We start from the raw sequence: 19,086 nt of genomic DNA, 5'->3' as shown, positions 1-19,086 counted from the left end.
ATATTAGTATAATATCTTCATCTTTTGAGTCTCCATTATTCTTTTGTATACTCCATCTGGATTCAAATTATGTTTTCATGTTTTATTTTTAGAGTTTCAAATATATGCTTAATTTTTAGTATTTTCTTTTCTTTGAACATTAAAAGATTGTTTTCTAAAAGTATATAGTTGATAATTCTGTATTTGAAACTTTAGTTCACTTGTTTTCAATGTTTGCTGTTGGTTTTATGTTTATGGTCACCATATCTTCCCTCCTTATATACCTTCATATTTCTTACTTAGTGCAGGAAAATTTACGTAAAAAATTTAAAGATAACTTGAGGCCTATGATGATGTCATCATCTTTCAAAAAAGAAAAGATAGTTTATCATTCTACAGATGGATTAATGATACTATTGAGTATAGGTCATTTAATCCAATCCACGGCTGAAATGATTTCAGGCTGAATTCAATACTTATGAAGACAGATTATTTCTGCCTCATCTTCACTTCTAATATATAGCTCTGCTAGGTCCTAACCCAAATCCTAGAGGTTTTATAAAGTGACCTCTTTGTATCTATTTTATAAGGTGACCTTTGTATCTATCATTGAAAGATACAAAGCAATAATTTTTTTTACTTCACTTCTCAGACATTCTTAAGAGATTTCATCTTTTAAGCAGACTCCTACAAGGCTCCATATCCCAGAATAATCACTACTTTGGAGCCCAATTTAAAACACCCTGACCTACAGTGACTCAGTAGCCTTTTGGAACCTGAAAAACATTTCAATTGATTTTTCTTCCTTATCTCATTAGGATGGTTTGTTTGAATTACATGGGGATAGAATTCTCCATTATATGTTATTCATATAACAGTTGATTTTTTAAAACCTCTCTAGTATTATATTAGCTTCAGGAGTACTCACTGAGTACACAGTGATATTACTATTAGGAAATGTTCCCATAATTTTTCTTAGTAGCTCTCCTATCTTTAGAAAGTTAAGTTTGGCACTACTTAATTTTCGTCAGTAAAATTTTCAACAGCTATGAAATGTGCGATTCATTTTTTTAACTGCTAGTTGCAATTTTAGAAGACAAGTAAAGCCAACACCACCCTAATAATTATAGGACTAAAAAAAAAAAAAATTAAGGAAGGATAAAATGCATTAAGTGCAGTTTAAGCATAAGGTCCTAATCACTTAACAACTATTTGCAGCTGCACATTTGAATTTCTGTTTTCTAAAAGAGCCTATTGCCTTATTCCTTTTCTTATAGACATACAGCAAGTTGAAGATGCTACAGAAGTTTCAAAAAATCCTAATTACAGAGCTTCCCCAGTAAAAACTGACTTTTACATTTAAAGCAACTCATTAGTTTAAAACTGAGAATTTCCACAAAAGGGGAAGCATGGAAATAATTTGATGTTAGAAATTGACTGGAATTTAAATGTAGTATATATCATCAAAGTGAAAATAAAGTATATATGCTGGTTTTGAATTTAGACTATCCACTAAACTTTAGGATTATAATGGAGCTCCTAGTCTTTGTAAATACATCTGCTTTGTTTAGGCTGTGTACCTGTAAGTATATGTTTATATGTTTATTTTGGCTTTAGTTTTGTTTTCACTCTCTTTTTTAGTAGAAGAAGAGCAATTCCTCTTTCAGAAGTCTATTTTATTAATATTTGTCTACCTGGCCCTTGTTTCTAAAACTATTTTCTGATTACTTTCTAAGTTTAATCAAACATCTCTGTTCCTTCTATTTGCACCCAAATAGACATTTTGCCTGAAAGATGCATTGTCCAAAAGTTATTCCTTATTATTCTCCAGTGCTTTCATGTCAGGATATGTCCTTCATACTTTGACACTCTTTTAACCCCCATGTTTCAGCATGAACAATACCTGTGATAAAGTATTGGGTCTCCAAGAAGATATTACTATAAGGTAGCAGGCTATCCTGATTTTTTTAGGCAATGATGGAGATAAGATTGCAGTTTAATTTCCTCTGATCCAAAAAAGCTTCATATTTCTGATAGAATTTTTATTAACTTAATAAAGAGTGATCTTGGCCCAGGTTAACTATTATTTACAGCATTTTTCATTTCTGACATATTACTAAAGAATTTGCTCAAAACTGACTTGACTAAGATCAGAGGCATTGAAATAGATTTTAAACTTTTTGTTGTAATAAAACCATCATTTTTAAAAATTATTCTAGAGTACTAGCTAGATTCTATTATCAGACATTCAAAAGTAGTAAAATCTTTTTTATATACCTGAATAATCAGGCATGTTGTATGCCATAAATTAATATTAACTCTTCTCAGTGAAAAGGTTGCTTTAATACTGAATTCATCAGATGTTGCATGGTTTTTACCTTCACATAAAAGACTTTCTTGGCTCATAATGAATATTGTTAAAAAATGTATAACTGAAGAAACAAGTATATATAAATAGCTATTTATATATGTGTGTATATATACATATATATGTAATTATATATGTATGTGCATATGTATCATATATTTTAACCATGTAGCTACATAAAATTCTCACCAGAGGTAAGAGCATAATGATCAAGGTGCACACATGCATTTTTGAGTAAAACATGTAAGCTTCAAGTTATCTTCTTTTGGAAATGATGAAAATTGGCAAAGGCAAAGCCAAGTAGTAATGGCAGTGGAATTTATCATTGCCATGTTTGTATTCTTTCTCTTCTAACACCTGTAAGGAAATTATTTTCCCTTCTCTGTCTGAAAATTTCAGAGTATGACTTTAATATGGTTTTAGCATCAAAACAAAACCAAATAATGGATATTCAGCAGATTCAGAAGACTATCAGAAAACTAATCAGTCAATTAATTTTTCTGCAATCACACAATCTCATTTCCAATTATCTTTCCACATCTTAGGGTTGTCTCTCTATAGATTGTATATCTCTCTCCACATACATTATTGCCCCTCAGTTCCAGAATTCAAAAAGCAACCCTTTAAACTACTCACTCAGAACTCATTATTCTAAAATTTCTAAATGACAGAAATAAATTATTCAATTTGAATAAGGGTCAAATTGATTGAGTTCAAGACGACATTGGCCATAAAAATATTTTTTTAAAAAAAGCCAGGAACTACAGCCCATTCCATTCAGTAGCAGGGACAGTCAACATAGAAAACGAAGTGTGTATGGGGCTGGAGAGATATGAGAAATGCATTTATAATAGTCTGGCTAAATAAATATTCTGTGTACTATTTATTAAGTAATCATTATATTATGATTAATGTTTATTTTTATTTTATAGTTATTATTTTTCTTAACTCTTGGCTAATTCTTCCAAGAAAGATCTCTCACTATTTACATCAGTACCTAGTCTAGTTCTTTTCAAAGACTAGATGCTCACCTGTCCATTTCAGCAGTTCATGTAGCAAGAGAAGCCTGTGCACATGCTTATTATGGTCCTAAGTAAAACATGTAAAATGCATTGTTTAATCTAAATCACCTTCTTATTTTCAGGTATTTTTGGCTGAATACACAGGACCTCTGCTAATATATCTCCTCTTTTATTTGAGGATCCCATACATATACGACATCAAAGAGAGCTCTAGAAGATTACGCCACCCAGTGGTGCAGTAAGTAATACATACACAAGGTACATAGAAATTAAGGAATAGACAAACTAGTACACAGATATTATGTCAATAAAGATTGCTTTTAAAACCAACTAAAGTGGATTTAACATTGGGGAAATTTATTTCTCCAGAAATAATATATACACACCAACCTGTACATTTATAAACAAGGAGCTATTACTTAATATGTTTAATACTTCAAGTATTTTACTTCAAGTATACCTTAAAGTAGGGATAATTTCAGTTAATTAGGATCACAATCAGCAAAAGAAAAATAAGCTTAAAATTAGAAAGTTGAGAGGCCATACATAGAGCTCAAACTATAAATACTTCTCTAAGGACATGGGCAACATTCATATGAAAAATATAATGACTGAACTAATAAACTGGAGGAAAACAGTTCTTTTTTAAACTTACTGTTAGTAAATCAAAAGACAAAAAAATTACTTTGCATTAAAAAAGGAGGGGGTTGTTATCAAAGCAGAATATATAACTACACTTCTTAGCATACTGTGGAAATAATCTCTATGTCTTTCTCCCCCCACCCTCATATCAAATATAGAGAAAGGAAAATCATTCAGGAAGCATGCAGGGTTAGAAATTTGTTTAAGAACAATGAACCTGAGCAAATGATTAAACCTCAAGTGAATTAAGAAGCAAAACTTAGGTCATGGGACACTAGGAGATAGAGAATAATTTGACTCCTGGATTGCTCATCTCAAATTGATCTTTTCTTTATTCTCAATTCCGTTCCGAAGCTACAATGACTACCCTTCTTGTCCTGAACCTACCTTTCACACAGGGCATTTACACCTGCCATCCCTCCTCCATCCTCCCTCCATTGTCTCCCTCTTATCTCTTATTCAGACTTCAAATACAGCTCAATATTTCTTATTAGCCATTCCTTTTCCTTCCATGAGGAATATACTACTAAAATGTTTTCCTTTATACAAATTATTACTTTAAAATTATATATTTAGCCATTTCTGTCTTTCCCTCTATAGAGTTTAAGTTCCTTAATGAATGTATTTTGATGTTCACTCAATCTTTGCTCCTTTACACATTACCTGATTTACAAAAAAAAAAAAAAAAATGCTTAATAAAAACATTGTTTTTGAAGGTATGTGTCAGATTTTAAATAGTAATTTTCAGGAATCTCCGAATGAAGATTATTTGTGGTACAAAGCAATTTGGTGCTTGATAGGAGCAGAGAGAAAGCTAGTGTTGCAGGGGCACAGAGAGGCAAGAGATGAATGATCTCAGGGATGATGGTCAGGTTAGTAGTGGGCAAGTTGTTTAGAACCTTTTGGGACATTGAAGTGTAGCTTTCTTTTTCTTTCTTTTTTACGCAGCTGCACCTGCAGCATTTAGAAGTTCCCAGGCTAGCGGTTGAGTTGGAGCTGTAGCTGCCGGCCACAGACACATCTCTGACCTCGGTAGTAGCTTGTGGCAACACTGGGTCCTTAACCCACAGAGCGAGGCCAGGGATTGAACTCAGATCCTCATAGAGAAAACATGGGGTCCTTAACCCACAACAGAACTCTTATTTTTCTTTTTCTTAAGTGAACAAAAGAGGCAATTCATTTTGAAAGAGTCTGGTGCAGAGAGTTCATAGGAGAATGTAATTGCCCTTATTTTTTAGACCAAACATATAATGTATAACAGATACATACCACAGCATGAAGAAAAGAACAAATTTATCAGAGTGGCATTCTTAAAGGAATTGACTAATGGTTGGTTACTAATCGTAAACAGAAATACATGTTTTATAACATCTCAGGAATAAATGTATCTGTGCCACATTGTTACAAAAGAGCAAATATGTTAAGTTTACATGAAGTCCTTCCCAGCAGATACACATAAACAACTTTTTTTTTTTTTTTTTTTTTTTAATGGCTGCACCTGTGGCATATGTAAGTTCCCAGGTTAGGGGTCTTATCAGAGGTGTGATTCCTAACCACAGCCTAAAGCACAGCCACAGCAACCAGCCATATCAGAGCTGTGTCAGAGACCTACCCCACAGCTCACGGCAATGCTGGATCCTTAACCCACTGAGCAAGGCCAGGGATTGAACCCACGTCCTCATGGATACTAGTTGGATTCATTACTGCTGAGGCATGACTAGAACTTCCCACAAACTACTTTTGAAATTTAAGTGTCTAGTAGAAGTCTATAAAATAATTACAAGATTCCTAAGGAAATTTCAGGATAGATGATTTATCAAGGTTAAAAAGATAAATTTCAAATATTATGTCCGTTTGCCACACAGTCCATCATTGTTAATCTTCCCAAGTTGTTTGGAATCACATCATAGAGTCAAAGGCATTTTTCTGCTAGTTCAGATCTATATGTGACTCAACTGCCCCAAAATTCTTTGGATCTCTTAGAAACCTCTGTACACTAGGACTAAGGCCAAATCTCCTGCAGGATTTCTATCCCCATCAAGTAATGCAACGGTGGTCCAGAGCTTGATGTAAGGTAGATGTATTCAATAAATGGTATTTGATCTAGGGAGTACATACTCAAAAGTGTCATAGTCCCTCCCACTTGAGAGATCTAATGAATTAGATGAACTGTGGCAAAGGCCATACCTCCCTAAGACCTCTAACTCCATCATCGTGAATGGAAGAGTACCCAGAGTAAACTTTCCTGTGTTCAGCATTTAGTTTGACTATCTCCCTTAAATGTAAAACAAACAAACAAAAACTTTAGGTATTTGGATACTTGATCCCTGTTTAGGTCACTGACCTCATTACTTCATACTTTTTGTGTCATCCCTCATATCTCACACTCCATCTAAATAAACTCTACAATCTTCTGTTGGTTGCCTTTCCTGAGCCCTCCTCAATTCCTAAAATCCTTCCACTGTGCCCCTGCAATCCAAAGTCCACTATTAGCAAAATCTCTTGCATCTTCAACCTTCTATCTGAACATGACCTTCATATTCTTCCTCAATAGAAACCTGACACTCTGCCTCCCTTGCAGCTCTATAAAGTATCTCCTTTCACAGTCCTCATTACTTGAAACTTAATGAAACATATTTTCAAATATTACAATTGGAAAAAAAGAAACAGATGCAAACCTATTTGTGAATGCCCAATTAATTTAGCACTGAAAAGAAAACGAGTTAATGTTTGAAGCCAACCATAATTAAACAGAAAAAATATTTTGTAATAAAAACAAACTTGATAATGAGTTACCAATAATGTGCAAAGTGGTATACATCCAAATATTAAGACACAGGTAGCTGTTATTCTGATCTCTATGAGCTCATGGTATAATAAAATTAAATAAGTAAACTACTTCAATCACAGCTTAAACTAAAATTTCCCATTCAACGTTCTGCTACATTTCTGGGCATAAGGTAATTTTTCTAGCTTCTTACAAAATGGGAAACATTATTACTCTGGTGCTTATATAAATACTTCTACAAAAGAAGAAACAAGTGAGGAGAGATATCAATTCCCTTATCAATCATTTGAACCCATAAGGCAACCTCCTATTTTAGGACCTTTGCTTCTGCTTGTCTTACCATCTAAAAAGCTCTGTCACCAAATATCTACACTTTGTTCTCTCTCTAAGAATTTGCTTACTGTTCATAGATATACACATTCACACATAGGACCTGTCTCTCCTATAATAGGTATATGATTATATTTTTATAGATTAATAATAAATTCCCTGATGTTTAGCCAGGTTGGTTTGTTTTGTTTGTTTTCCCTAAACTCACTATTATTAATGCCAGAAATCATTAATTCTTTGTGGTTAATATAAACTCAGTGTAGACTCAATGTTTCTTTTTATGTACTGCAAATGGCATGTTGATTTTTATGCTCAACCTTTTTTAGTTTGAGTATGCAATCTTTGATTCATATTGATTTTCTTGATTAGTAATGATAGCTTTTGAAATCTTACAGCCTAATTTATAATAAAATAAGTGCATATTTTAATGGAAATGTATTTTAAGTATAAATAAGAAGATATACTACTGTAAACCACATTTGACATTTACTTTTAAAATTATACATATATAAATAACAAGAAGAGGTGATAAGTTAGAATAACAGCAACAAAAACAAGCACAAAAAGAGACATACAATGCATTGCAATATGTTAGGAAAACCAACATCAAACAAACTAAACAAAACAAAAGCTACATTGACTCCATAGGAAATGAAACTTTCCAATCTATGGTACTTGTTAAAGGGCAACCAGACAATGACAAAGTTATTTTGCATATTATTAAATGTCAAATGCATTGTAAGTAGGTTTTGGATACTTTAAAAAGTTGTAAATTTTCTGCTTCGATACTGAGGCATTTTGATATGAGCACATTTACAATTATTTATATATATTTCTTGCACAGATGTGAACATACAGTCTATGGTATTATAAAATAACTTGTGTTTCATCAGAAGCAAATGTATAGAAAATGTTGTAACAGTCCTTTTATTATTAAATAAATTTAGAACATTTCTAGAATAAAGATATTGAAATATTTTGTTTCAACAATATTTCCTGATACATACAATGCTGTAGTAAATGAAAACAATACAAAAATTTAAAAAGTGAAACATCTTATGCATAGCGTAAGTCAGATTTCTGGAAAGAAATTTAATGTTTATATCTTATTTTCTTTCTAGCTTGGCCTGCTTCTGCCATTGTATACATTATCTCCGATATCTTTTGGAAACATTATTTGTTCACAAGGTTTCTGCAGGTCATACACCCTTGAAAAATTTGATAAAGGTGGGAGCTGATATGTTTTGTAATTTTTATTATAGGGAAGTTTTATGTATTAGATCATCTGTAAAATCATTTAATATGTCTCAAGTATAGATTTGTCTACTTGGTTTTATCAGCATATCTTAAACATTCTGCTCTTGAAATATCATTTCTTGAGTGATCTAGGTCATTCGAGCTGACTTTAACCAGTAACATTACATGCAAGATATGCCATGACCTTATGTTTCAAACTGCGTACTTTTAGTTGCCTTTAATCTTGGAAATACTTTTAGCACTGAATTCAGAGTAAGTGCCACTTGAAGAGGAAGACCTCATAAATAAACCCTCTCATAATTATACATTTGTGTGATTAAAGTGATAATGTTACACCCTATATTTATGACTGTCATCAGTGTAATGACTGTCTTTTGCTCTTCCAAAAAATGATCAATACAAGTGTTACTAAGCATCAAACATTATTTATCTTGATAAACAACTCTGAAGAAAATGGGAAATTTTCTGGAACATCGAAATGGAAATATACATTAGATAATATGGTGTAATTCAAGTTAAAATTTATTTTATTTTCCAATTTAAAATTTAGTTTCCAAAAGAATTATATCCTAACTAAAATCATCCTGGGTTTTGGGCAAATATCTGTTTTCTAAAAGTCTCAATGAGGCAGATATTCTATTGCTATCATTGTACTGACAGAGTAAACTCAAGAACTCTTAGAAATGTTAAAAAATTATTTAGACTTGCTAAATAATTTTAAAATTTATCATGTTAGTACAATATCAGCAATATAGCCAAGCACATCTAAAAACAGTCCATTTCCCTTTGTAATCAGTCAAGAAACATTATTTTTTTTTTTTTTTTTTTTTTTTTTTTTTTTTTTGTCTTTTTGTTGTTGTTGTTGTTGTTGCTATTTCTTGGGCCGCTCCCGCGGCATATGGAGGTTCCCAGGCTAGGGGTTGAATCGGAGCTGTAGCCACCGGCCTACGCCAGAGCCACAGCAACGCGGGATCCGAGCCGCGTCTGCAACCTACACCACAGCTCACGGCAACGCCAGATCGTTAACCCACTGAGCAAGGGCAGGGACCGAACCCGCAACCTCATGGTTCCTAGTCGGATTCGTTAACCACTGCGCCACAACGGGAACTCCAAGAAACATTATTACTAATGATTAGATAATTCATTCTTTTATTCATTTACTGTTGGATAATGGCTATTGGTAAATCTTATGTAATAGATTATTATTTTTATTATTTCACTTATGTTTATTACTTGATAGACAAAAACTGTTCTTGAAAAATCTTCTTAAACACATTGTTACATTTCTCTATATCCTAAATACTCATATCCTCATTTATATTAATAAGGGTTGAGCAAAAAATGTGTTTTTCTCAATGATATCAAGTAGGTGCTTTTAAAGTACTATTTTACTGGGTGAAGAAGTACTCCATTTTTTTATCTTAGAAAATTTATAAATTTTTTCTTTTATAAAAATGCTGCAGTATGGCATGTACATTATAGTTTGGCTTCAAATGATGTGTGGTGATATATATATATATATGTATACACACACACACATATATACACATATATATATTCTCTAACTTTGATCTTGTTTTATTTGTAGAGTTGTGCCTTTTATTGGGGATTCACTTCTTGGATTGCCTACTACATTAATCACCCACGGTATACACCACCATGTATGTAGAATTTCTTCTTAACTAACCCCATACTAAAACTGTCAACTTCAAAACTCTGTTCTAAACTATATAGAAATGAGGAACATATGGTACACATAAAGGAATTAGCAACTAATGAAAATGTGTCAATTGTAAATTGCTTTCATGTACATTACATTTTTATGTAGGCCTAAAAGACCAAAGTTTACTAATGTATTTTGATTTATTTTCTCTCCAGAGAAATTCTAGCTTAAAACGTGTTGAATATAAACCCCCAAATAAATGATAAAAAAATGAAAGAGTAAAGATGAAATATAAACAGTTTATATCCTCACATAATCATGTGAAATCAACTATCAGGATTTTTTAATAAAGAATTACTCTTTTAAATGTAACTCAAAAAGAAGGAAGAAAGGCATTTTTTTCATGGGACCTATTATTTCCTAGTTACAATTTTATTAAATATGTTGGCCCTTGACTCAGATGAAGCAATTCAGGGAAATGCACACTATACCAATACTAAATCTTCAGTTCCTAATCTTGGGGGGTAAGTACTGGCCCCAATCAGAGAATTCCATTTCTTTTAACTTCTGTGGAGTTTTCTCTCTTCAGCTTTTACTGAAGCCTCAAGGTACACACAGCAGAGCCCTAATGTTATGTGTTTAGGTTTTATATATAATTGACAGCTATTTTTTGTGGTCTATTTCTAGTTTGTAAGTTTGAAATAAATGGCTGTGACATATTCAAGTTTTATTTTAAATTTTATAAAATAATGTAAACCTTAAAGATATTAGTAATCTATTTGCTTGAAGTACAGACATAGAGAATTACATTATTCAAGGTCATAACCAAGATAAACAAATCTAGTTCAGCAATCACAGTATATGATTGCAATGTTCAGAATTTTAACTCTTCTAAATACTAACAAATTAACTATGAATATTGAAGGAGAAAATTCCTTGATCTCACAAAACTCATTTTTCAAAGTATTTTATCATAAGATGTACTTGCTAACTTTAGAATATTAACAGAAAAAATATTTAATAGATATTTTAGATCCATGACATGTTTAAGAAGAGGAACCTCTGAAAAATGCCGCATTCATATATCTGATACAAAATAATATAAGTTGACTGTGTTAATATGCAAAAAATATTTATAACATACATTATTTGTCAAGAACTATAAAAAAGCTAGTTCTTTTGTAATTAGAAACAATATAATTGTGTAAGAGTTAATATTCCCCAATATATGTTAAGAAAATAAAGGCCTCAAATATTAATTTGACTGTGTTCAAGACTCTTAAATGCATATGATATAAGCAGGAATCAAATTCCATGAAAATGTGTAGAAGAGTAAAATACCAATTCCAACTTAAGTGAATATCATGCATAGAAATTCCATGTTTTGCATTACTCTGATATGCATGGATTTCAGTTTTTATGGTTTAGCTAAATAATACCAGCCCTCAGCACCATACATCAAATTTCTGTTACCATATGCTAATTGTAGTTTCATAAAGTATAAACTTTGCAGGTAGCTTTTCAGTCCACATATCACTCTGTAAATAACAGATGCACATCATAGTCAGTGACATTTGATGACCATTAGTAACTGCACATCTGTTATTCAGTTCCCTCACAACCAACAAATAACTGGAACAGACCCTGTAGTTTAGACACAGAAATCTGTAATCTGAGCAAAAGCCTAGCCAACCCCCAGTCAGCCAGACAGATATATTCTAGATAGACATCTTTATGGAGAAAAAGGAAAAGTGACATCAACTTGACTTTGACTTATGGTCTAGGCAGGAGAAGCTTCTGTTTCTTAAATTGCTAATGGTTTTGGTCAGCCTTGGCTGGTATAACAAAATACCACAGACTGAATGGCTTAAACAAGAGTAATTTCTCAGAGTTCCCATCGTGGTGCACTGGTTAACGAATCTGACTAGGAACAATGAGGTTGCAGGTTCAATCTCTGGCCTTGCTCAGTGGGTTAAGGATCTGGTGTTGCCATGAGCTATGGTGTAGGTTGCAGACGTAGCTCAGATCTGGCATTGCTGTGTCTGTGGCATAGGCTGGTGGCTATAATCCAATTAGACTCCTAGCCTGGGAACCTCCATGTGCCACAGGAGCAGCCCTAGAAAAAGCAAAAAAAAAAAAAAAAGAGAGAAGAAAAAAAAAAAAGAGAGAGAGAGAGAAAAAAAAAGAGTAATTTCTCTCTCACAGTTGTGGAGGCTGGTAAGTCCACCATCAAGTTTCTGCCAGATTGAGTCTCCCGGTGCAGACTCTCTTCCTGACTTGCTGGTAGCTCCCACTTCACTGTGTACCCACATGGTGGAGAGAGTGGGGAACAAGCTCTCTGGGATCTCTTTTCACAAGGACACTAAATCCCATCCCAAGGACCCTATCCTCATGACCTCATCTAAACTTAATTACACCCAAAGCTCCATCTCAAAATACTACAATATTGAAGGTGATGGCTTCAACAACTAAATGTTAGGGGGCACCAATCCATTTATAGCAATAATGGTAGGGGCCTAGGATTATTAGCCCACACTTGAGGCAAAAATAAATGGGATCAATAGATCTAATTTGTCATATGATTACAACATTTATTAGATTTAATTTTTTCCTTAGATTTTCACTTTTCTTTTCCACAGTGATGCAATGCAAAGGTCTTTCCTTGCATTCATTATCTTTGCCTAGGATTTTTAAAGGTTGATTTCTCTCCTTTTATAATTTATTGATCATAACCTATAGACTAAACATTTTATGGATTATATATTGGATCATAAAAATTCAATGATGTCCATCCAAAGTAGAAATAGTACAAAATACACTATCTTTAGATGAGATGAAATAAACCTGAAAACAGATAAGTAAAAAATTTTTAAACAAAATTTTTAAAACTAAATGCTTAAAAACCTACTCCTAAATAACTATTGAATCTATAAGTGAAAATATTAACATTACAGAAAAGACTATGACAAAATGACAAAAAAGGAAAATGGCACATATTAAAACTTTTTTGGCAAAGTAGTTATAATCTTATTGGGTAATCTTATTTAAGGGGAGTGAAACAAACATACTAATTAAACGTTAGAAATTCCCTTATATTAAAACATTGTACTCAAATTGTGTGCTGTACTAAATTCAGGTTCTTGGAGTTATAGAATAATTGAGCCAGTTTTTACCTTGTTCCCCTTGAAATATTCTTTAAAACCTGAATGCTTAGGATACAATCTTCCTTTATCTTACCCTCAGAATTAGAATAAGAAAAAAGAACAGTGGTTACATTTTATGTGTCTAATTCCTTTCGTATTTCTCTGTGCTATCACTTGGTATATACTCTTCAATTTACATGCTTAAAACTTTAGTTCAGGATATTTTTAATTATACATGGTTATTAATTTTGTGTTCTTTTTATGCTGTCATAACTTACACCACTGTTCTTTGCCCTTTATGTCAACTGATTTTTTTCTGCCTGTTTCTGTATTCTTAGTACTAAGTTTCACAGTTTTTATAGCTCTATTCTCAACAGACTTTGCTGCATAAAGTAAATAGCATCTGCACTTTAAACACATAAACTAACTTAAATGAAAAACAAGTTATTGATACGTATTTCCAACACACATACTACTAGGGAAGTCATTTTTCATACTTCTTGAGCAATATTTAAAATAAATAAGAAAAATATATTATCATAATTGAACTGCCCAATGGCAGGAATATTTCATTAACCGCAAACCAGAATGCATATGTTCAGAAAACTTAATACATAAATGTTTCAGTATCAAAAACAGTCAAGGAAAAATGAGCTACTTTTTTGTCTGTTTAAATGTGAAATACCCAAATTACCAAAATACTATAAAAAGTTTTAACAGTTGCTATTTCTTCTAGAAATATTGTATATTATTTATAACTTTGGTTTTTTGAAATAAATATAAAAACATTTAAAATTATAATCATGACCCACTATATTTTTATCACATTAACTAAAAATGAAAACAAGTCATCTCTTCACAGCCCTGATACACAAAATGTTCTGAACTCCTTTTTTCTCTGTATTATTTTCTATTCATCTCTTTAGATAAAAGTGCAGTTATATACTCAAAGTCCTCCCTGATCACAATAAATCCTTCTTTTGAGCTCTTATATTAAATATGTCATAGAGCCTTCCTAGTAACAGTTATTAAAGTTGCAAACTTCCATTGGTTAGCATGTGATGAATATTTGTTTCCTTGTCAGAAACTAATTTCTATTAACATAGGGTTGCATTTGGCTTTGTTTATAATTAATTTCACAAACACATAGTCTGCCTTATAAATTTCTAAAAACCAGTGTTGACTTAGTAAAGTTTAGTCTAGTAGTAGGTACAAATTCAAAAAATTATTGTATATAGGGATGAATATCACCTAAATACTATGATTTAGCTAGAGAAGAATCTTTCAATACATGGCAAAATGTGTATAAGGGAATACATGATCACAAAATTATTCTATCAAATATTATTTAAAAATTTCCTAACATATATGTATGTTTTCAAAGGGAAAAATCTGAATATTAACTGATTTTCCATGGATGATGGGACTTTAAATGCATTTTATTTCCTTTAACACTCTTATCTCTTTGCCAAATTTCTCCATCAATATATTTTATTTTATAATTATGGATATGCACTTTATAAAAACAAAACTTCTAATACATGTATATGCCTTATGTATGTAATTTATACATATATTCATACATAAATATTTATAACTTTTAACTAAATAATACTTTTAAGTTTCTCGCCCATGAAAACAGAACTTCAGTGGAACATTAATACAGAAAGATGTTTGAAGCACTGTTTTCTATTATACATAAAATCAAGGTGACCTTAAACATGTAGCAAATGGATAATATTTAATGTTTTAAGAGCTAGCCACATTGTATACTATGATGCAGTTTCTATCAGAGCTTTGGCAAGAATGTTTAATAATATTGGAAAAGACTTTAAATATATTCTTATGTAAAAATTCCAATATTCATTTTTAAAAGTCTAATTTTTTTTCATGTTTTAAAGTTTGTAAGTCTGTTTCTATTCTGCAAATAAGTTCATTTGCATCCTTTTTTTTTAGATTACACATATAAGTGATGTCATAGGATGTTTGTCTTTCACTATCTAACCTCACTTAATATGACAATCTCTAGGTCCATCCATGCTGGTGCAATTGGGATTTGATTCTTTTTATGTCTGAGTAATAGTCCACTACAATATTCAAAATGCAGTATTAAATTAATTTTTATTTGTAGGTGTGCTTTTATAAATAAATAAATACAATTTGCATGTACACATACATAAAACTAGAAGAAATGCAACTGTGAATAAGATAACGAGCTTATAAGATAATTATTTTTTCATTATTTTTGTTTATTCCAACTTCCAACATAAACAAGGTGAATTTACACCCCTGTTTCAAACTTGATTTTGTCCATTACTCATTATATGATTTGGCAAGTTTTATCTCTTTACTATAAGGTGAGAACAACAATACTTGCTCCATATATTAGTTTCTATGATGCAAAAAGATAAAACTATTGCCTGTTGCAAAACCTGATGCAAAAATTAAAAATTACTATTTTTGGCATTTTTCTTTTTATTGTTGAACATTCAAAAAGAAGAGATATTTTTGAGCATATTACATACTAGGTCAGATGAACCTGCTTTTAAGGCGACAAAAAGATAAAGTCTGCTTACAAAAAGTTTAATAATACAAATTAAAAAGAGATTCATTTGTAGTCTAAATATTATTAGAATACTGGAAGAAAAGTACACGTGGAAGGGACTCGTCATCTTTTTAGATTACAAAAGTATCATGCCAAAAAGTCAATCATATATCCACATAGTATGTCTGATTAGAGTGTTGTGGTATTCAATAACCCTTGCATGAATTATGTCTATAGTATGCCATTTCAAAAAATGAGTGTTCACATAACATCTTTTTCTGCTTTCTAGCATTTGGAAACAAGCAAATTACGGTATCTGCTATCAATTTTCTGGTATGTATAATATTGCTATTCATGCTCTAGTTGTGGCATTATTAAGAATTCAAGCAGATTGTATTTGAGGATTTGTCATGTAGAAAATATGACCTATTTTTACATCATATATATAAAATGATATTAAATGAAATAAATCAAATGACTTCCCATAATCACATCATTAGCTCTCTAAATCTTTTAATCAAAATGTTCTTCTCATCTATAAAAGATGATTTTAATTATTTAAAATAAAGTAACTTTTGAAGAAAATTAAAAAGTCAGTAATTTTTCCTATTATCTGAACATTTACCAAATTATGAACATCTAAGAACTAAAAGTTTTACAAGTCTACATAATGGTCATTCAACAAACACTTTGGCGTAATTATTCAGTAATTCTGGATGAAAAAAAAAGTCTACTTTTGTGAATGAAACAGGGCTCTCTGTTAATTGTTCTCAGTCCAGTTCTTTATACCATTCTATTTAATTACATACAAGCATTGTCTGAATCTGATACAAACATGAGTAATAACAAATTCTTTATTACTTCTAAAATAGATTAATTATGTTATTATATATATATTTACCTCTATACACATAGAATTCCATGTTTTTTTGTTTGTTTGTTTTGTTTGTTTGTTTTGTTTTTTGTTTTGTTTTTGTTTTTTTATGGCCACACCTGCAGCATATGGAAGTTTCCAGACTACAAGTTGAATCAGAGCTGTACCTGGCAGCCATATGCCACAGCCACAGTAAGGCTGGATTCAAGCCAAGTCTGCAGCCTACACCACAACACATGGCAACTCTGGATGTTTAACCCAATGAGCAAGGCGAGGGATCAAACTTGCGTTCTCATGGATACTAGTTATGTTCCTAACCTGCTGAGCCACAATATGAACTCCCTACATGCTTTCATTGTTATTCATGTTTTCCTTCATTCCTACCCTTGATATATTAACTCCCACAATTCCTGTCCTTGATACGTTGATAAAGTCCCACGGTTCATGTACAGATACTAATTTTTTGTGAAATTGGAACAATTATATCCTGCCATTTCATTCAAGGCCAATCTATACACCACACTTTGTAAAAAGATCTCATATGAATCTGTGTGTGTGTGAGTATGCACACACGCACATTCATATATATACAGATATTACATATATAACTAATGAATACATATATGCATACATATATATTAACCTAATAATAGCCACTACTGTGTTGGCAGTGAGAGGAGAAGTTTACGCTTTTATCTTCTAGCACCTAGTGTTGTACGTAGTAGGACCTCACCATTTGCTTGAATGAATGAATGACACAAATCAGTTTATTTAGAATTTTTAAGCTAACATGTTGTAAATATATCAAATTTCCATGTGTGGATATTTTTTATAGGCAGCAATCCTGTAATTTATTTATTTTGATATATTTATTGCTCACCTGTGTTATACCAAGTCTGATGTTCTCTGTATAGTAACTCTGTCCTTTTTATTAAGCTACTAGTGCCTACTCCTCATACAAGTCTTTATTAGTCAATGCTATTTTACACACTACCTATTGGAGAACATTTATCAAATAATAATAAGAAATAGGCAAATAAAAATTTTTATCACGGTTGCTGGCTTGTAGGGGCCAAGATGTCAAATTACACGAATACTAATTAATAGTAGCATAGATTTTATATCCTGTACAGACATAGTAGGTAAATGTAGTAACCTTAATTCCACATTTCAAGATATAGAAGTTCCACTGTGACCCTGTTAAAATTGTAAATTGTGATGACAAACTAAAAGGGCTTGCTAATATAATTCTCCCAGACTGTAAATGAGACTGAGTAATCAAAACAGTGTGGGGCTGGAACAAAAATAGACATATAGATCCATGGAACAGAATAGAGAGCCCAGAAATAAACCCAAACAACTACAGTCAATTAATCTTTGACAAAGGAGGCAAGAATATACAATGGAGAAAAGACAGTCTTTTCAGCAAGTAGTATTAGGAGAGCCAGAGAGCTGTGTGTAAATGAAGTTAAAACACCCCCTCAGACCATACACAAAAACAAACTCAAATGGCTTCAAGATTTAACTATAAAACATGAATTCATGAAACTCCTAGAAGAGAACATAGGGAAAATATTCTCTGACATAAATCACAGCAATGTTTCCTTAGGTTAGTCTCTAAAGGCAAGAGAAACATAAGCAAAAATAAACAAATGGGAGCTAATCAAATTCATAAGCTTCTGCACAGCCAAAGAAACCATAAAAAATGAAAAAAAAAAAAAACAACCCACCGAATGAGAGAAAATCTTTGCAGATGATGTTACTGACAAGGGCTTAATTTCCAAAATATACAAACAGTTCATGCAGATCAATAAAAACAAAACAAACAAAATCAACTCAACTAAAAATGGACAGAAGACTTGAATAGACATTTCTAGAAAAAAAGACACATGGATGCCCAATGAGCACATGAAGAGATGTTCAACTTCACTATTTATTAGAGAAATGCAAATCAAAACTAGAATTTGGGGTTTATAGATGCAAACTATTGCCTTTGGAATAGACAAGCAATGAGAACCTGCTGTATAGCACTGGGAACTGTATCTAATCACTTATGATGGAACATAATAATGTGAGAAAAAAGAATATATACATGTATGTGTGACTGGGTCACCTTGCTGTACAGTAGAAAATTGAGAACACTGTAAATCAGCTGTAATGGAAAAAAATAAAAATCATTATTAAAAAAAAAAAAAAAACTGCAATGAGGTACCGCCTCACACCAGTCAGAATGGCCATCATTAACAAACCTACAAATAACAAATGCTGGAGACAGTGTGGCGCAAAGGGAATACTACTGCTCTCTTGATGGGAATGTAAACTGGTGCATCCAGCAATTTTTTGCTAATAGAATGTTATGCTTGCAAAATTTTTTATTCTTCATTTATTGATCTATAAATCTTCTAAACAGGAACATCTAGTGGAATATACATGATCAAGGGGTGAGGTGTCCAACAAGCAACAAGTGACATTATG

General features: G+C 31.9%; 1 protein-coding gene across 4 annotated transcripts in view; it reads left to right on the top strand.

The window, feature by feature from the left end:
• The window catches only part of TECRL (trans-2,3-enoyl-CoA reductase like), a 103,952-nt gene that overhangs the window by 71,406 nt on the left and 13,460 nt on the right, over positions 1-19,086 (top strand). For 3 of the 4 annotated variants that reach the window (XR_014813767.1, XR_014813766.1, XM_021101380.2), the window contains exons 5-8: positions 3,492-3,607; positions 8,251-8,356; positions 9,975-10,047; positions 16,027-16,070. Coding sequence is in view for 1 of the 4 variants with exons in the window: in XM_021101380.2 (XP_020957039.1) it covers positions 3,492-3,607; positions 8,251-8,356; positions 9,975-10,047; positions 16,027-16,070 (339 nt within the window). In the remaining 3 variants the exon portion in view is untranslated. Of the gene's footprint in view, positions 1-3,491; positions 3,608-8,250; positions 9,192-9,504; positions 10,048-16,026; positions 16,071-19,086 lie in introns of all 4 variants that reach the window. The other variant, XR_014813768.1, reaches the window with a different exon arrangement.

This window comes from Sus scrofa, chromosome 8 (genome assembly GCF_054392235.1).
Source record: "Sus scrofa isolate SSC_HxYL_T2T_F1_AM1 chromosome 8, Sscrofa_HxYL_maternal_Yorkshire_Landrace_v2.0, whole genome shotgun sequence".
NCBI lineage: Eukaryota > Metazoa > Chordata > Mammalia > Artiodactyla > Suidae > Sus > Sus scrofa.
This window is presented reverse-complemented; position numbering and strand designations above follow the sequence as displayed.